A 19,468-nucleotide genomic window follows, 5' to 3' on the forward strand; every position below is an offset into this window, starting at 1 on the left:
TGCACATGTGAGGCAGTGTGTGTGTGTGTGCATGTGTGTGTGTGTGTGCATGCATGTGTGCCTGTGTGCTTGTGTATGTATTTGAATACACATTTGTGCTTTTCAGATGGAAACATCCATCTGGATGTTCTAAGCTGATGTTTTCCTTGCCTTAATAAACTTCCTGCCCCCTCTTTTTGAGGGCTACTTATCAGGGACTTGACTGCCTGTGTGTGGTGTTGGTGCCTTTGCCAGCAAGAACCATGCCCCCTGTCTCCTCCGCCCAGAGGCTCCAGGCTGTTCCAGTAGCTGCCCTTCTGATTGGGGACACTTCAAATGGTCTGTGTATCCAGTTGTAGCAAGAGCTCAGGCTCCTCCCACCACACGCCAGCTGTGGGAGAAGGGTCACTTGCTGCTCCTTTTGGGCAGATCCCCAGAAATGACACCCGTTATCTCAGTACTATCAGCTCATCTCTCCACACCACCTGGAGGGGGTCATCTCTTCACACTGGACTGTTGGGTTCATGAAAGCAGTGACAAGGTCTCTTTGGTTCTCTTCTGTATCCTCAAAGCATTCTGTGTGTGTGTGTGTGTGTGTGTGTGTGTGTGTGTGTGTGTGTGTGTGTGTGTGTGTGTTGGTGCCAAGGATTGAACTCAGGGCTTTACCCTCTTGCTTAGCTTTCATGCTCACAGCAAGTGTTCTACTACTTGAGCCATACCTCTAGTCCAGCTTTTTGGAGATGGACTCCCTTTGGTCATTTCTGCTTGGGGTGTCTTCAAACCTCTATCCTCCAGCTCTCACTCTCCTAAGAAGCTAGGAATATAAATGAGCCACCAGTGCCTGGCTTCAAGGCACTTGAGAAAATGAATGAGTGACAAATAGAAGGTTCTCTAGCCTGAAGCAGCTGCACCTCCCCACAGACAGAGTACAAAACAGCAGCCTTCTAGGGCCAAGTTCACTGTGTTTTTTCTAAAATAGCAGACAGTGTGAGGGGTTTTTCCTGTAATTTACAAATTATAAATTACAAATTATCTTTGGGAAAAGCACCTGCCTAAAATCTGTTAAAAGAATAACGTCAATAACATCAATATCTTGCTTTTTCCTTTCTGTACAGAGTGTGAAACTAATCACATATATAAAAAAAAGAAATGATCGCAAAAAATACACATTGAGAATCTCTAAATAGATTCCCAAATTTTTGCTGATCCCTACCAGGCCATCTCAACATTTTCATATATTTGTGGTTTCTCGCCCATGTTTCTTCTCTATGTTCTCTTTGCATTTATAGTCTGGAGGCACATTTCTACATGTTGCCACATTTCGACCCTGAAACACAACTTATCATTTAACTTAACCCCAATTCATGGATATCTTTGCAGACAGCAGAAGTGGAGCTACGCTGCCACTTGTCCATTAATTACTCTGCCTCCAGTCGGTGGGCATTTACATTGTATTTTCCTTTCCTTTCCTTTTAATCTCACACAATATTGCAATGAGCATCTTCAAAGAAATTTTTATTTATATGCTGGTATCTCCCCATAAGATAGATTTCTGGAAGTATAAAGCTGGAACAAAGGATAGAAACCCAGGAAAAGTAAACTACTCTCCCAATCTCCTTAAATATGCTTGTGACAATTTACACAGGCTTGAACTCAGAGCCTAGGTGCTGTCCTTTAGCATTTTTGCTCAAGGCTGGTGCTCTGTCACTTGAGCCACACCTTCACTTCTTTCTCTGTGTGTGTGTGTGTGTGTGTGTGTGTGTGTGTGTGTGTGTGTGTGTGTGTGCATGTGCGTGTATGTGTGCGTGTGGTTAATTGGAGTTAAGAATCTCATAGACTTTCCTTCCCAGGCTGGCTTTGAACCACAACCCTTAGATCTCAGCCTCCCTAAGTGGCTAGGATTATAGGTGTGAGCCAACTGTGCCTGGCTTATTTATTTATTTTTGAAATGACATGCTATTTCTGTATGTTGGCAGGCCATGCTTTATTGGACCATTTGTCCTATTTGGAATCCTTGAGCTATTTACCTTGTTTAAGACTGAAAATCTTTGTTAACTCTAAGCTTATCTTACTTTTTCTAATTCCCTAATGATTTGAGTTTAGCACTCTTGAAGATTCCAGAGCTAGGTAGAAACGAAACAGTATTTTATCCTTACCATTTCCCATGCAAACAATGTCTCGAAGGGTGAGACATTTTGCCCGGCACTGTGCTGTCGATGGCTTGCTTGGCTGAGCTGCAAAGCACTTGTCCCCTACACTGTACTCTGACTGTTCAGCCAGCCCATGTGTCTCAGTTGGTGAATATTCCACAGAATTGTCTCCCATTAACTACTGCAATCCTTGCCTAGTACAACACTGCCCACTGGTCCTGGCGGGGCCTGCAGTGGCTGATGGCTGCGGGCTCACCAGGCCTCCTCCTGCCAGCTGGTTTGAGGCTGGAGGTCTTGGGGGTCTGTGGCTATGTAACAGACAGATGCGGAATCGCCTCCTTTGCCAGAGCTTTGAGCTGGGTCCTTTGGCTCCCGAGCACGCTCCAGCCACTAGAAAGTTTCTAGGAAATATAGGTGAAGAGCTGCAAAAGATCTTCTAGGGGAAGTGAAGAATGATATCTGGGGAGCGAGAACCAAGCGCGTGGCAGGGGCTGGCCAGCATATTCCTCTGCTGGCGGGCACTGGGAAGGCGCCTAGGCCAAGGGATCTCAGAGATGGCTAAGCTGCTGGAGGGTAGAGCAGGTGGCCAGTGGCCCCCCAGAGCCCGTTCCCAGCCTTCTCACCCCTCTAGACTCAGAGCCCATACCATGCCCACCTAGGCTTCCCCTTAGTGACACCCCCACCACTCAAAGAAGCCTCCGGGCTAAATGTTCAGGTTCTTTGCCAGGCCCATTTTATCTAGACATCTCTGATTAGTACAGTCAAGTAATTTAGACTAGGATCAGAAGATACTTGACAATGTAAATGAAGTACTGGGAAACCCAGATGTGTACCTGCTCTGTAGAACAAACTTGATACATCTTTAAGCTCTGGATGCCTTTCAACTTTACTGTTTTTATTCCTGAAGCTATCCTTCTGCACCTTGCCCTTCACACCCCCTTTATGCCCACCCCAGCCTAAAAACTAGCAGTTAGCAACTCATCTTGCTTGGAAATCTGCCAGCGCTATGATGCATTGGGGGAGGCGTCGGGCATGCATGAACATGCATGCACGCACTAGAGCTTAATCTCAGAGCCTGGGCCTTAGCTGTTTTGCTCAAGGCTACACTCTACCACTTGAGCCAAAGCTCCATTTCTGGCTTTCTACTGGCTAATTGGAGTCTCATGGATTTTTCAGCCTGGGCTGGCTGTGAACCACAATCCTTAGATCTCAGCTTCCTGAATAGCTAAGATTACAGGGATAAGCCACTGTTGCTTAGCTTCTATGATAGATTCTTGGGGCTTGAACTCAGGGCCTGAGTTTTGAGTTCACAGTTAAGCACTCTACCACTTGAATCACAGCTCCACTTCCAGTTTTTATTGGTAGTTCAATGGACTCACTAGCTAGTAGTTCAAAGTCTCACTAGCTTTCCTGCCCATTCTTAGCCTCCTGAGTAATTAGGATTACAAGTGTGAGCCACCAGCACCCAGCCTATGGGTGAATTCTTAATCAACTGGAAGTGCCTGGTGCTTTTATTGGGACCTACGCGGAGGAAAATGTCATAGGGAGAGTGTTTCTTTCTGTCCCAGCACAAAGTCACACAAAGCCCATATCTTTTTCTGCAGGTTCTGATGAAGAGTACATTTACATGAACAAAGTCACCATCAACAGGCAGCAGAATGCAGAGTCTCAGGACAAAGGTATGGGCTGGGCAGGCTGAGGGCTAGCCAGTCCTGGGAAGGGTAGGCGCAGGCTTGGTTCCATTCTCTCCTTGCTCCCTCCCAGCCAGCATCCAGACAGGCCTGAGGAGTTATTTGCGGCATCCACATTTTTAGTTTTGGTATTTTGGGTTGATGTATTTTCGGATGTTTCAGTGGCCACCACCTCCTTGCTGATTGACTAAGGAATCTGTGCCTAAAATCGCTTAGCTTTTCCCAGCATCATCCCAGGAACAGGAAGTCATAATTCAGATGTTGGAGGAGAGCAGCTGTGTGTGGCGCTGATCCCACAGTTCCAGCTCTGTGTGTTTTCATAGAGGTCTGATTGGGAGGAAGGAGGAGAAATGGCCATGTCAGCAACTGCACGCATGTTCCCAGATGAAGCTCAAAGGGGCTCAGGCAGCACAGTTTTCCTCCTATTGGAAGAATCTGTGGCTTCCTCTCTAGTGCCTCTGTCTCCTTTGGAATGGGTCTGATGGGACCCCAGAAGGCAGGGAAGTTTGCAGAACTGCCCCACAGCAGAGAGGGCAAAGCACCATCTCCTAACCACCAAGCCTGTAGCTCAAATGGAATGGCTTAGAGAGAGATAGGGACACAGTTTCTAAAGTGCTTACTTCTATCCTACTGAAAGCTTGCCTTCAATAGAACAGACTCTGGACATAGGTCACCATAGCCGGAGGTCAGACCTGCCTGAACTATCTTGTTTAAGATCTGGCTGGACTGGTCGAAGTAAAGCAACTTCAGTGCCTTGCCTTTAACTCAGAGAATTGGTACCCTAACTTCATCATACCACACCCCCCCCCCCATACTACCTCCAGCACCAAGCCTGGAACTGTAGACCTCATCCAGAGGACAGTGACAACTCTACCCAGGGTCATTTGCCTTGTGGGTAAACTGTGGGAGGGAGGAACCATAATAACAGGGTTTGTACTGAGACCAGCTTAATATAGTGACCGCCAGGCAGCTTCCCTGCTTGGCTGGACTGTTTCTGACGTGGGGCATATGTCAGGGAAGGGTGAGAAGCCTGCCAGGAACCCCAAGGAATCTGTCCATGGCACATTTCCTGTTTTGGGAGGAAAAAAAGTACTTCAGCTCCCATGGCCGCCTACCTGGGTAATTAACACCTGCTCAAATAGAACTCACGAGACAAGGACAGGCCAAGTGACCGGACATTCCTAGGTAATAAGACCCTGCCATGCGCAGACACCCCCTACCAATGGCTTCTCCTCTTCCTGTCCACAGTGCCAGAGGAACAGGGCCCACTGATCAACGGGGAGCTCAGCCTGCACACGTCCGCCCCTCAGAAGAGCCTCCCCGACCTCCCGCCATCCAAGATGGTAAGTGTGGGCCCAGGGCCTCTGATGTACTTCCCTGACCGAGGCCCTTGTCCGAGGCGTCAGTCCTCCAAGCCTCTGGTGTTTCCCCAGTATCCTCTGTGTGCAAGGTATGGGGCAAAAAAGATGTTACAGAAAGCCCACAGGGGCCATTGTCATTTGCTCAGACCCACGAGACTCCTGACACTACGAGGGAGATTTTTATCAAGTGCTTTATCACTCTATATCAAATGCCATGCCGGGCTTTGTCCCCAGTGCCACACAACAAGGGCCATGTTTTGCTCTGGTCACCAGCTGAGGCCCCCATGACCAAATGTCAATCTTATCTCACTATACTTCCTGCCTGAAACCCATTAGTGGTTCTTATTCAGTTAGAAACAAACTTCCTCATTCCAGACCTGGTGGCAAGACTTGCGTGTCCAGTCCAGATACAGGAGCAGCTTCTTGACATTGGCTCTTCCCTGGCTTCCCTTCTGCTCTTAGGTTGTGCTGTGGTCAGCGGTGCTGCAATATTTTTCACTTCCTGGGTCATGACCCATCAGTGACTATCACCTCTTAGAAGAAGCTCTTGGAATTGCCTTGACCTGGCTACCTGAGCCATCCATCCCTGTTCTAGCCCACCAAGCCAGTCACCCTTCTGTGACACTTGCCACTGTGACATGGCATTTTTATTATTTGTGTTCTCCACCAGATAGAAACTCCCCAAGACGGGGACTGTGCCTCTCAGTTTTGTTTTTGTTTTTTTACTTCATGTCTAGTGTTGTGAAGTAGGCCACACACAAATAATTGTTCAATACGATGAGTGTGTGGGTAAGCAGGTGAATGTATTGATGGATGGATGGATGATGGATGGATAGACTGAAGAGTGAAGGGATGATAGATAGATAGATAGACCGGTGGATGGGAATCATGCAGCCCTGGGTCCAGATCTCAGCTCTGTCATCTACTAGCTCTTTGACCCTGAGAAAGTTACTTAAGGTCTCTAGCCCTTTGTCCTCTGATGTTTAAGTAGAAGTGATCTTGGCATCTGTCTGTTCACCAAGTTAAGGCTCCAAGCCTCTGCTATAAGAACTATGCTAGTTCTCAGTGAGTAAGTGGTAGTAGTACTTATGTTTTAAGGGAGGAAGCCCAAAGCATCTGAGTGGTACCATCAGGATTTGAACCTACGTCCTTTCCCCTTTGGGGTGAGAAGATTCTTAGAGTAGGAACAGGGCCACAGATGGGAAGGATCTATATAGAAAGCAGAGGCAGAATGACCCCTAGGATCCATCCTAGCATTAAGCTGATTCCACCATCACTGACCTCTGGCCAATGAACATTGCCTTATCTATGGGTTCACATCACCTCGGAGGGGCTCCCAATCCTAGATAGCTGGACTGACTTCTTCTTTGAGCCTTCCTGAAGGCATCAGGGCTCCTTAAACTAGGATGTGACTCCACTTCATGCCTGCCTGCAACCGTTCATTGCACCAGGTCCCTCTTGCTGAGTCACAGCTGATGGGGCTCTTCTTCTCAGAATGGGTGATTATTGGCAGCCTAATCTCTAGCCCCTGGGTGTCCCATGATGCCGAGGATGCCAGTGACTGGGTCCCAAACTCCCACCCCATTCCACGCACACAGACACAATCCCCTACCAGAGGAAGGACACCATTTTTCATAGGAAACAAACTCAGAGAGTTGCAAAGACCCTGGCCCTCACCTTGCAGCTGGGAGGCCATCGGCAGGACTGGACCGTGAGTTCCTGGAGGTTCTGTACAGAGCAAATCCAGGCTGGGCTCACTCCAGCTGCTCCTCTCCCCACTCTTGCCCTGACTTTGAGGATCCCATCGCATTGCTGGTGGTTCTTGGCAAAAGGCTTTCTGATGTATCCCAGGCTTTGATCACTTGAGCTTTGCCTGGTGGAAAGCAGCTGCTCATGGTGAGATGAATTCACCATGCATCAAGTCTCTACAAATCTATGTTTCCCAAATACAGTGGACCAAGCGGCCCAGAGCCTGGGCCTGGTGGGCACAATTGTCCCTGGGATCCTCCTCATTTGCCAGTCCTCTGTATCAAGAGCTCTGAGCTGGGTAGGGGTCAGGCAGCAGGGGCTAGTAGGCATGTGGCTTCTCTAGAGAGGCTTCCAGTAACATCTACAATGGGCTCCTTGGCCTGGATAGGTTCATGGCCTTGTCAGAAAGAAATGTGGTGCAGGAGTAGAGAAAATGTCACCACACAGGAATAGTAAGGTTCCAGGGGCCTTTCCAAAACTTATAATCATCCTGTGGATGGAGTCCAGGCCCAGGGAAAGTTCCAGAAGGGCCAGCTGACTTTACAGTGCAAGCCAGTTTTCTCCCCTGTGTGACCATTGCTCTGCTGAAAAGACACAGGGTGTGGACTGTGTCCATAGCTCCCTTTTCTACATCCTTCCTCGGTCTACTCTAGGCACCCTCAGTCACCCCCAGGGTTTCCCATGTGACATGAGTCTGACATATCAACCCAGACATCTCTCCTGCCCAAACTCGTGTATGCATGTCTTTGCTCGCTTAGTCTTTGGTCAAGTCTCTAGGGAAGTGGCCATCATTCTTAGGCCAACACCCCCAGAAGATCAGGGTCAGTGGAGCCAGGAAAAGCAGAATCCAACAGCAGCAGCCTCATAAGCAAGAAGCTTGGCAGCCCCACCCCAGGGCCTGAGTGAACTCATGGCCTCCTTTCTTCCCCAACCCCAGAGTATCTGGGTATCTGGGGCTCCTCTAGCTGAATGCTGGGCCCCACATCACTGATGGCTGCCTGAGGTCCACGGTATCACTGGCTGGCCAGCACGGTACACTGTGCCCCAGGTTCAGGATGCTTGTCAGCCACGAGGCTTGATTCTCAACACGTGGCTTGGTCCCCATCCCCACCTCCGTGGACTCTATGGAGAGCAGCTTGTCCAGCAATGCAAGGGCAGCCAGAGGTTGAGTGAGCATGTGGGTGTGGATGGTGACTCAGACAGCCATGGCCTTTCCAGGCTTGCTGCCTATATGGCCAGGTGCTACAGTCACTGCAGGAAAAACAGATGTTTGGTGGCCACTGTTTATATTCCTGGCCAGCACAGCCATCTCCACCCCAACTCCCCCGTGAATCCCTGAACATACATTGTGTTTGTGTGTGTGTGTGTGTGTGTGTGTGTGTGTGTACGTGTGTTGGTACTAGGGCTTGAACTCAGGGCCCGGGCACTGTCTCTTAGCTTTTTTACTCAAGGCTAATGCTCTACCACTTAAGCCACTACTCTACTTGCAATAATTTTTGCTGGTTACTTGAAGTTAAGACTCTTCTAGACTTTCTTACCCTGGCTGTCTCTGACCCACAATCCTCAGAGTAGCTCAGATTACAGGTGTGCACCACCAGCACGTGGCCTGGTGCGATTCTTACCTACAGAGAAGGGAAGCCATGCGCAGCGGCTGTCTTATCTCAAGGCTGGGACTCCTGGTACCTCACATTCTTCTCCTTCTTTCCTTAAAGTCCAGCCAGCTGGAAGATTATTTTGCTCTAGAGTTTCTTATTCTATCCAAAGGATTAATTTCAAGATGCTCCCTACATATCATGGCTGAAGATGTTTGTTTGACTTGTTCATGCTACAGATTCCAGAGCGAAAACAGCTTGCTGTCCCAAAGGTTGAGTCTCCAGAGGGCTACTACGAAGAGGCAGAGCCATATGACACTTCCATTAATGGTATGTCCCAGTGGCTGGGCCTGGAAGGGGTCTTACTGCTCTAACCCAGTGGTCCATGCTGTCTGGTGGTAACCCCCTGCTCATCCCAGGCTGGAAGGCAGAGGCAGTTGGGGCTGCCATTATGGGAGAAAATGGCTGCAGCTGAGAAGTGGTCATGGGATATTTTAGCCTTTGATCTGGATGTATCTCCAGGACCCCTGCGAGAACCAGCCTCCCTGTAAGAAGGGGTTGAGGATGGCTCACACTGTGCACATTTCCTGGATCTGTGTGTTCTAGATTCCCACGTAGCTGTTACTACATTCAATACAGAAAGATGGTAGAGGAGAGATGTTGGCTGAGAGGCACCAGGCCATGGGAGGCCAGGCTAAGTGAGAACTCAGCCTCCAAATTCTTCCACTGCATGCAAAGGCAGAAATACTCAGATTGGATGGAGAGAAGACAGACAAACAATTAAACACAGACTGTGTTGGGTAATGATATGTGTTAAGATAGAAAACAGAAGTGGCTGGATTTCAGCAGGAGAGGAGTTATTCTCTGACAGCATGATCTTGTGCAGATTCCTGGATGCTGTAGGAAATGGATCAGACAGATAACTTCAGGAAGAACTTTGTAGACAGACAAACAGTATATGCAAAGGCCTGGTGTGTAAACCAACCATTGGAGTGTTTGAGGAACCACAAGGAGGCCAGTGTGGTAGGAACAGGAGAATGACAGAAAAGGAACCTTTGAGAGACAGTCAACATTTGCCCTGTAGCACCTTTTTACCTTCATCTTCTTTTCTCCCTTTGTAAGCAAAAGGGCTTCTCAATCATACAGCTGTTTGCCAACATAAAATGTATAAAGTTCCCTGGTGGTGGTGATGTAGATGGTTGAAGATGGGTGTTATTATGGTTCCATAAATAAGAGGAGGAATGATGAGGTGGGATCCGGGACTTGGAGCCACCTCAGATTCTTCTCTTTCTTCACACGGTCTCCCTTGCTCAGGTCCCAGAACTGTGTGGGAGGGGAGGGCCTGTTGAGACTGAGGAGTTCTCAGAAGCAGGCATTGTGGGCAGACACTTAGCTTCAGCCCAGGGAGGCTGGGTCGCAGCCTGGACTGTGATTTTAGACCACAGCAGAGGGCGTGGTGCCGCTGTCTGGTGCATCCTGAAAGTAGGAGGAGTGACTCACCACAGTGAGTGCCTCCAATGCACCTTGAGCCTGTCTCTCTCGGGTGTGGCCCTGCCAGCCAGGGCCTGCCTCTCAGACACACAGGGGCCTGTTCGTGGGGTGCTCGGTCTCCACACAAACAAGAAGTGGTCAGAAAGAGCTCAACCTCTTGGAGTTTGTCTCTCCACTGACTTTGAATCCTTCTGAGTTGCTACCAGGACCTGGGGGATGATCACCAGGAGACAGCCTGCACTCAGTGTGTGTGGCGGGGGTGGGGGGGGGGAGGGGAGATTGCCAGATCTCCTGCCACCACAGGACTGGAGGTGGCTCGGGAAGGTGGCCCACTTAGGACAGAGGAGGATTTCTCCAGCCTGGCTCCACTTCCTGCCTTCTGTCCCTACACCTGCTTGAGCCTGTGACACACAGGTTGCACAGGACGAAGGAACACTGGGCTCCAGCCCCTTGTTCTAGTTTGTTGGCCAGCACTGAATTTGCTGATTTCCTGCACCAGGCCAAGCAATGGGTCACTTGTCCTACTTTGTCAGCAGCGTTCCCACACCGCCCCACTGGGTCAGGGGCCTCTCTCTGACAGAGAAGGTTTCATGAGCATCCTGATGACCTGGAAACATCCGGGTCTCTCCTTGCTTGCCCAAGATATCAGGCTCTTCATGTGAGTGGGGGGTGGCGGCGATGCCAGCTGCTCTAACAACAACCCGGTGTCATTTTATAGTGGCACAATAAAGACCCGAATCACTCACAGAGCAGTTCAATGTGGGTATTTGGTTTTTTTGTTTGTTTGTTTTTTTAAATTTTTATTTATTTTTTATTGTGAAAATACTATACAGAGGGGTTACAATTACATGGGCAAGATAATGAGTACATTTCTTATCAAGCATTGTAGCCTCCTCCTTTGTTTACCCTTCCCATCCCTTCCCAGCCTCCCCCCACCCCCCCCCACCCAACCCTCCCCCCCCCCCCGCCCCCACCAAAGTTGTAAAGTTCGTTTGCGACATGACAACTTGTACTTCTAAATGTTGCAACGGGTCCACCTGTATCCTTATTTAAATGACTTGTTTTTCCTCTTCCCCTCCACAAATTATTATGTCCCTCCCCCAACCCCTGCTTTCACTGTATTTGATGTCGGTATAATTTGTATTTGTTGTTTTGATACCCAAGTTCCTTCCATGACTGGCTCTGCCACCCTCTGGGGCCACTGAATCCTCGGTAAAGATACAGCAGAGAACTCCTGTCTTCTCCTTAAAAGCAAAGCTCCAGCCAGAAGCAACGCACATGGCTCTGTTTATATTCCACTGGTGTCAGATAGTCATATGGATGGGAAAGGAGGGGGGGGCTGTGTCTTGACAAGCCCACGTCTTGGAGGGGGAGCACCAACCTCTCATGGCTACCTCCGAGTCTCTGTACTTGGGTATGGTCCTGTTTATCTTCACTCTCTCTGTTTCTGTCTCTCTCTCTCTCTCTCTCTCTCTCTCTCTCTCTTCTTGCCTCCTTCGGGACATCATAAAGATCATTCTGGTGGATTTCTCCCTGCTGGAGTCCCCAGATGGGTACAGGTGCCGGAAGGAGTCATTTATGCCACGATTACCTTGGGTACTGCTTGTTTTGAAGCTAGAATGTGATGATTCCTCACCTGCTGTGTGCTCTCAGAGATGGCTGCATGGCCCGAGAGTGAGCATCTCTCCATTCTCCTGCATGGGTCCTGCATGTCCACACACACCCATCCATCTGCTGTGTGTATGAGAAGTGACATACTCTGCCTTTCACAGACCAACTCTTCCTGTGGCATTGAAAATGGTGAAAGACCCTGAGCATGCAGAGCCTTTCTTCCCTTCACTGGGTGCATCCCAGTGAAATTATCTGAACATCTTGCCTTTCATTCCTGCTCACCAAATGCTTCCTGGGAGCCAGGAACCTGTCTTAAGAAGATCTCACGTTTACTGTTCATACATTTGTCCTAATTTTCTCTAAGCAACAAATTGACAACATATTATTTCCAAGTTAGCTTTCTGGGAACCTATGGTATCAGAATGGTTGCTAAAACATGCAGGATGAGGTAGGGGCAGACCCGACTTCTATATACCAAGCCCTGTATCCTCCCTCTGTCAATTTTTGTTCTTGAAGGAAAAATCCCAATGATATTCTTTCTTCTTATTGCACTTTTTGCCCAGAGCATACCATACTGACAACAAGGACAAGTTAAAAGAACAAAAAAAAAATACTGACCTTCATCCTACCTCCCGCACATATCAGCTGCTGTGAGTTCTCTGATACCTTCTCATGCTGATCTATTAGAATACATAATCCTAGTTGTGCCCTTTTCCCCTGTCATCAACTCCCAGGGGAGTTTGCTGAGTTGGCAACTGATATGGAGGGCTTTAATTGATTACAGTTTCCTGGGTTCCCCTAAATGGATGAAAAAAATATTTTCCTTATCCAGTCCTCTTCTGCTCTAACTAACTCCTGGATGATTATATTTATATTTATGCATGGAACATTTCTCCCTCCTCTTTACTATTTTTATTTATTTATTTTGCTGTTGGGAGTAAACCTAGGGCCTTGTACATGTTAGGCAATTACTCTACCTTGGAGCTGCATCCCTAGCTCTTCCTCCTTTTTTTTTTTTTTTAAATCTAGTTTCTTAAGATGAACTCTAGGACAATGGGATTCTTGGATCAAAGAGTATGAGTGTTTATGGCTCTTGAGACAATAGACTGCCAGATTGCTTTCTAAGAGGCTTTGTGGATTCATGTTGCCATCAGCAATAAGAAAGTTCAGAGTCCCCTGCTGAGTTGTACTGAAATTTCCATTTTTGTTTACTAGGTATAAAATCATGGATATGCAACTTTAAAAAATCAAGCCAAGAAGGAAACAACACACTGCTTCTAAAAGGAAAATTGACATTAAAATATTTCAATTGATATTTTTTATAAATATTAAAATAACTATTGTAGTCGCTCCTTTCCATTTTTCCTATATTCTAATTAAAATTTAGGTGTTTTTTTGTTCATATGCAAAATCCCAGCTTTGCAGATAGGAGAGAAGCTTCTGGGTCCTTCTGAGAAGACTTGAACACTCCATAGGCTGTCCCTCTCTGAAGCGTATCATAGGACAGAAGAGAGGTACCATTCAGTCTGACTTGGGGGCAGAACAAGGACTGTCATACAGAAATTACAGGAGGTAGTCATTGGGCCCATTTTTCTGAATGGAAGACAATGTCCAGTGATCAGGAGGTTTAAGCTTGCTGTCCATAGGGAATTTTGGCCTATGGTCAGCAAGGTCATGACAGACAAGGCATCTGTGCCGAGCCAAGGCTTGAAATCCTGGGACTCCTTTTTCCTTATGCTCTGCTTTTTAAGGATGACAAGTGGATCATTAGTGATAAATAGGTAGGTGGTAGGTAGATCAATAGATAGATAAGATAGACAGCATGGTTTTGTCGGGCTGGAGTGCAAACATGAGTCTGGAGAAGGGAACAACTCTTGCAGGGCAGTGGTAGCAAACTAGAAACTGAGGCAGGTGGTGTATGTGCACTTGCCCTGGGGTGAGTTTGAGGATTCTTTCAAACAACAGAAATGTGAGGTAGGCTCATAGCCAGCAGCAGAGGAGGGGCATAGAGACAGGTGAAGAGGCTCATTCTGTCCAGGGTTACTTGGCAGAGAGAGAGAGAAAAAGGAACTGAAAGGAGTCTAAGGCAAATGTGTGGATTTGCTGAGGGGCAACATTCTATAGAACAGAAGATGAGTTACCTTCTCCCAAAGCCATTGCATGCTATGGTTCGGTTGGCCCTTTCTTTCTGAAGAGCCACAGCTCCCCCCACCCTACCCAACCTGGGCTCAAACCAGGCAGCCTGGATACTTGCAAAGCACATGGCTGGTTCCAGAGGACATTCTCTTCCTCCTGACCCCCTGAGGAGGACAGAAGTGCCAGGTCCAAGGAAATCTAGAAAAGTCTCTAGCTCTGGCTTCATCCTTCACATCTTTCATTTAAGGAAACAGAGGTGGAGGACACCTGGCTTCTCAGGAACACAGTCAGTGGGAGAGCCCGTGCTTCTGTAGGGTCGGGAAGCTGGGCTTTGAGGAGGGAAAAGGAGAGACTTCGAGTTCAAGTTCTTAGTGCTCTTGTACCATCCATCATTGGAGAAGCTTCTCCAAGGAGATCAGAGTGGAAAGTGAAGTGTGATACTGGGTTGAAGGCTGTTTTCAAGGGCATGGGGGTGGGCAGGTGGGGGTGTGGCCTGAGGGCCACTGGCTGGCTCCTGCTTGCTGCCTGCTGCCCATCCCATTGTCACCTGTCCACAGCCCTCCCCCACCCCCACAGCCTAATGGGGCCCTGACTGAGTGGGTCTTCCTTGCAGAAGATGGAGAGGCGGTGAGCAGCTCTTATGAGTCCTACGATGAAGAGGAGAGTGGCAAGGGCAAGTCGGCCCCCTACCAGTGGCCCTCGCCGGAGGCCAGCATCGAACTGATGCGAGATGCCCGGATCTGTGCCTTCCTGTGGCGCAAGAAGTGGCTGGGCCAGTGGGCTAAGCAGCTCTGTGTCATCAGGGACACCAGGCTCCTGGTGAGTGCCTGTCTTCTTGCCTTGAAGGGGTGTGTGTGTGTGTGTGTGTGTGTGTGTGTGTGTGTGTGCGCGCGTGTGTGTGCGTGTGTGTGCATGCACGTGCATTTCCTGATGTGATATGGGGTGGGAGAAGTTATAGCCTTTTGATATCAGGAGATTTTTAACCTCTTCCCTAATTTGAAATGTTTATATGCAGATTTTTCTGTGAGGGGATGTGTCTTTTCTGGATTCGAAAGATCCAGTCATTTTCATTAGGCGCTCAAAGGGGGCTGTAGTTATCCCCACCACCCCATCACATGTACCTTAATTCTGGAGAACAAGACACTTTTCCTACCAAAGTCCTTCCTCGTATGTGGCTTCCCAGTGGCTCCTGTAGCCCAGCCCCCAGACCCAGTTCTTGCTTCTGCTTTGGCCTAAGCAATGTGAAACTGTAGGAACCTCTCAGAAGCTGTGGGACTCTGGATTGCTGATTCCAAGTTAAGACCTCTCAAGAAACCAGAGATATTGTTCTGATGACAATCCCATTTCCTGGTATTTTAAGTTAAAATTCACAGTTTTGAGCTGGACATGGTCAGCTCTGGGCCTGCAGTTCTGACTGCTTGAGAGAGCCAGGCAGGAGGATCCTTAGCCCAGGAATCTGAGGCCAGCCAGGGCAACACAGCGATGCTCTCAAAAACAAGCAAATTTGCACTCTTATGCTGTGATGTAAAGCCCCATGGGATTATGACACACCCCCTTTCTTTTCTAGTCACCATGTGTTCTACCCTGTGAGATTGTATTTCAGGATGTCCAGTCAAGAAATCCTATAAGGACCCTATTTTTTCAATAAGAAACGGAGAGACAATGTAGTTTCACTAGTGGAAGAAGATCTCTTCCTTTCTTTGCTAGCACAGATATCAGCTAGGCAGATTGTAAACAGTTTTGTGCCTGATGGATCCTTTGGTGGGGAAGCTGGCAAAGAATTGTAAACAGGTGGAGATATGGTAAAGGTTCCTTCACCTTGGAGAAATGAGTGCTGTCCACAGGGGTCTATGGTCTATGGCCATAAGACCCTGACAATGGAGCACATTTTGAGATGTGTTGTTAAGTGATGCCGTCTCTGTGTGAGCATCACAGTGTGTACTTACACAAACGAAGACAGTGACATCATTAGACAATGACATAATCAGATGGAACCACTACCTGTAATTGACCTGAACATCATTATATGGCACAGTGCATCATTAAGTGCCATGGGGATGAGCAGGATCTTGGGGCTGAGGCTGAGGAGAAGGAGGCTTGCAGGTGTAGGGTCGATCTGATGGGGGGAATAGGAGTTACTGATGTCTAAAGTGGAGCATCAGGCTTGCTTTAAGGTGTCCAGCCTTATGGTTTGGGAGTGAAGTCAGGTTTTCAGGGAGTATTTCAGTGTTGAGATTCCCCTCCCTCACAGGATCTGAGTAGGCCTGGCCTCTGGCAAAGCACCATCTGCTCTCTTCCAGTGCTATAAATCCTCCAAAGACCATAGCCCTCAGCTGGACGTGAACTTGCTGGGCAGCAGCGTTGTGCACAAGGAGAAGCAAGTGCGGAAGAAGGAGCACAAGCTGAAGATTATGCCAATGAACGCCGATGTGATCGTGCTGGGCCTGCAGAGCAAGGACCAGGCTGAGCAGTGGCTCCGGGTAAGGGCAGGCAGAAGGCATCAGGCCACTGGGGTCTGGGAAGCTTCCTCCAGAGCTCTCTGTAAGGTGCTCCTGGAATTCCAGCTTCTTTGGAAGGACAGATGATGTGGGCCAAGGGCACAGGATCTATGGTCCTTCAATGTCCAAAGTTTCCTGTGCTCCTAGTAATGGTGATCCACGTCAAGGAAACGGATTTAGTATGCTGCCTTCCAGTCTGAATCCTCAGAGGCAGAGATTGGGAATGGTTGGAATCCACTTGTCTTTTGGGTTCTGGTAAGTGATTACCAGCTTCGTATTAAACAAGAGTTGGTGTCACTGTAGCTGTGAAGTATTTCCCTTGGACCACAAGCTTTGAGTAGATTTACTCAGAGGTAGCTGGGCAAAATTAATCGACTGGAGGCTGGAAGTGACTGATCAAGGCCACTTGGCAAGAGAGCAGAAGCACGGGATTCCAGACCTAGGATTCTCTGTGCTATCGCCTGGGCAGCTGTGCCATCTCTTACCCCAGGTGTGTGATGATGACGAAGCCTTAGGGAGGAGCTTACTTACCCCATGTTAAACATGAACTCAATGATTCCAGAAGACATAAAATTAGTACCAAAGTGGAGCTTTGGTACTAATTTCTGGAGGGGTCTCAAACCCCAGCAGTGACCCTGGTGAGATCAGCGTGAGCCAGAGCCACCCTGCTACTCACTTCACCATTGCAACCACATTGACGTGTTTCCGGCATTGTATCCACCCCCACTCCACCAGCTCAGCTAAACATAGCCATTGTGGCAAGCCTGGCCGAAATGGCCCTGCATCTCCTTATTAAAGAATCACTGGAAAAAGTACCTGCCTGAGGCATGGGCCACCCCCAGGGCCGAGTACCCCAAGATCTGGAGCAGGTGAGCTGTTTTTGTGAAGCCACTAAATACTTATAGAAACCACCCGCTGTCTGGCGAATCCTGACAAAATGAAGGAGGATCTGATAGCTCCCTTGACGCTTACTGCAAGTTTTCCAGTGGTTAGACTGTGATATGGAACATGAGAGACCACTGCACAGGCAGGTCTGTGGTTGGACGCATTCTTGACAGATTGTTAGCTCTGAAAGATGAAGCTTGGCATTTGGGAGCAAAAGCTCTGGCTTCAAATCTTGACTTCACCCTTTTTTCGCTGAGTTTTCTTCCGTGGGTTACTTAATGGCTACTCAGTGCTCACCCAGTCCAGCATTGTTGGGTAAGGGCTGAGTACATGAAATTCGGCCAGCGCAGATGAGATCATGGAGGCCCGGAGAATGTGAGGGGCTGGTCAGAGGCTCCGGAGCTGACTAGGAGCTAGTGGTGTTTAGCTTGTCCCTTGCCCAGGTCCCCACTTTGGCTTCCGCCAGTCCTTTCCATTTTCACCCACTGTGCACACACAAATACACATTCCTATTGGACAATACACATACATGAACATACATATTTGCACAGTTGTTCCATGTCCACACTCACACATGCATGCATAGACACGCATCCATACATGGGATGTGTGTGTTCTTATTCGTGCACACACTGAATGCACACTGCTCCTGCTCCTGATTTCCAGCATTGTCCCTCTGCCTGCTCACTCATACTTACCTTTCTTGACCCAGAGGTCATTCATTCCCAGACTCTCACACCCTTTCCTCCAGACCCCTGGCCCCGTCGCCCCTGATAGTAGCTTCAAAGACAAGAATACTTTCAGAAGCCTCAGCCACTGTGTTCTAGCCTGCAAGGAAGACACTTTTTTTCTTTCCTGGTCAGATGGATTCAGTGGTAGTTTTGGATGCCCACTCCTGCCGTGTGGCTCAGCCTTCCTAAGGATCTCTGCAATCTGCCAAGCCGTCAGCCTTAGCTTGGCATCTGTCTGCCAGTTCATCACACACCAGGCCCACAGCATGACCAATGCAAGATAGTAGGTAGAAGATGCTGAGGATAGATTGGGAATCTATGGCAAGGCACTTTCCAGAAAAATAAAAAGCAGAAAAATCCGCACTCATAAAACTCAACTCCTGGCTAAGTGGTACGGCCTGCCTCAGGCAGGATTTCTGCATATTCAAGCCCAATAATATCAGGAATGATGCAGCTGTCCCTGTGCCAAGTACTTGACCCTGTGGAGGTATTGCCCATCTTACACTCACGGCAACTGAGGCCTTGGCCCAGGCTCATACAGCTAGTCTGATGACCTGCACCTGCCCTCTTCTTGTGACATTATTTCGCATATTCTTCATGGACCAAGGTCAGTCGAAGAAATGTGAACTGCCATTTTTCTTCTTTCTCATAGCTCATCTTTTTGTTTGGTTATCCAGATTTTAAAGGCATTTCCAGAAATGACTCCAGGCAGAAACTGAACAGGGTGGGGGAGGGGGTTCTGAAGTCACACTTAACTGCTTCTGTGTCTCCAGAAGGCTCCTGGGAGGGCTGTGTGTGTGTGTGTGTGTGTGTGTGTGTGTGTGTGTGTGTGTGTGTGTCTGCCCTGGGCTGTTTCCCTCTGGGAGTCCCCAAGGGGCCCCTTGGCTCAGAAGGAGCCTGGGCGCATTGCTGCTCAGTGAGGTCAGAGCTGCCTCTAACCTCTATGATCCCAGCTTAGGCCTCGGGTGCCAGTAAAAGACTCCTTCCCAGAGGAAGGCGGATTGGATGGTGGGAGACCAGTCCTCAAGGCAATGTGCAGGCCTGTTTCCAAGCATCGTAGAGACTCCATAGCAAGCCCACAGCCCTGTCCCCTACCTCCAAGCCAGGGGCATATCAACAAATGCAGCTCTTCCACAGAACAGCACCAGTGCTGGAAGTGTGGCCAGAAGGGAGCTCTTGGAACTGAGGACCGATGGCTCTGGCCATCTATGAACTTGGTTGCAAAGGCCTCACTGCCCATGCACAGAACATACAGGGCCTTAAGGAAGTACCTGAGTCTCAAGTCCTCTCTGTGGAGAGGTGTGGAGGTGTGCCCCATGATCACGTGTTCCTTGGAAGCAGTGCATCTTCTCCTTTCTTCCGCCCACTCTCCTCTGGCCTCAGGAGGGCCTGCTGATGGCTGCTCTCTCTCCCTCTCTTTCTCCAGGTTATCCAGGAGGTCAGTGGCCTCTCTTCTGAAGGAGCATCCGAGGGGAACCAGTACACCCCAGATGCCCAGCGCCTGAATTGTCAGAAAGTAAGGTTCTTCCCTACCTGCAGGGAGAATTCGAGTCATTTGCTCTGGAAAAATTCAGCCCAATTAATAAAAAAACAT

General features: G+C 48.7%; 1 protein-coding gene across 3 annotated transcripts in view; it reads left to right on the top strand.

Moving 5' to 3' along the window:
* Afap1l2 (actin filament associated protein 1 like 2) overlaps positions 1-19,468 on the top strand; it is a 97,041-nt gene that overhangs the window by 63,736 nt on the left and 13,837 nt on the right. For all 3 annotated transcript variants that reach the window (XM_042689470.1, XM_042689468.1, XM_042689469.1), the window contains 6 exons: positions 3,734-3,808; positions 5,069-5,163; positions 8,762-8,852; positions 14,374-14,579; positions 16,061-16,240; positions 19,301-19,390. In XM_042689470.1, the coding sequence (XP_042545404.1) occupies positions 3,734-3,808; positions 5,069-5,163; positions 8,762-8,852; positions 14,374-14,579; positions 16,061-16,240; positions 19,301-19,390 (737 nt within the window). The remainder of the gene's footprint in view (positions 1-3,733; positions 3,809-5,068; positions 5,164-8,761; positions 8,853-14,373; positions 14,580-16,060; positions 16,241-19,300; positions 19,391-19,468) is intronic.

This window comes from Dipodomys spectabilis, unplaced genomic scaffold, assembly GCF_019054845.1.
Source record: "Dipodomys spectabilis isolate Male_0828 unplaced genomic scaffold, ASM1905484v1 ptg000125l, whole genome shotgun sequence".
NCBI lineage: Eukaryota > Metazoa > Chordata > Mammalia > Rodentia > Heteromyidae > Dipodomys > Dipodomys spectabilis.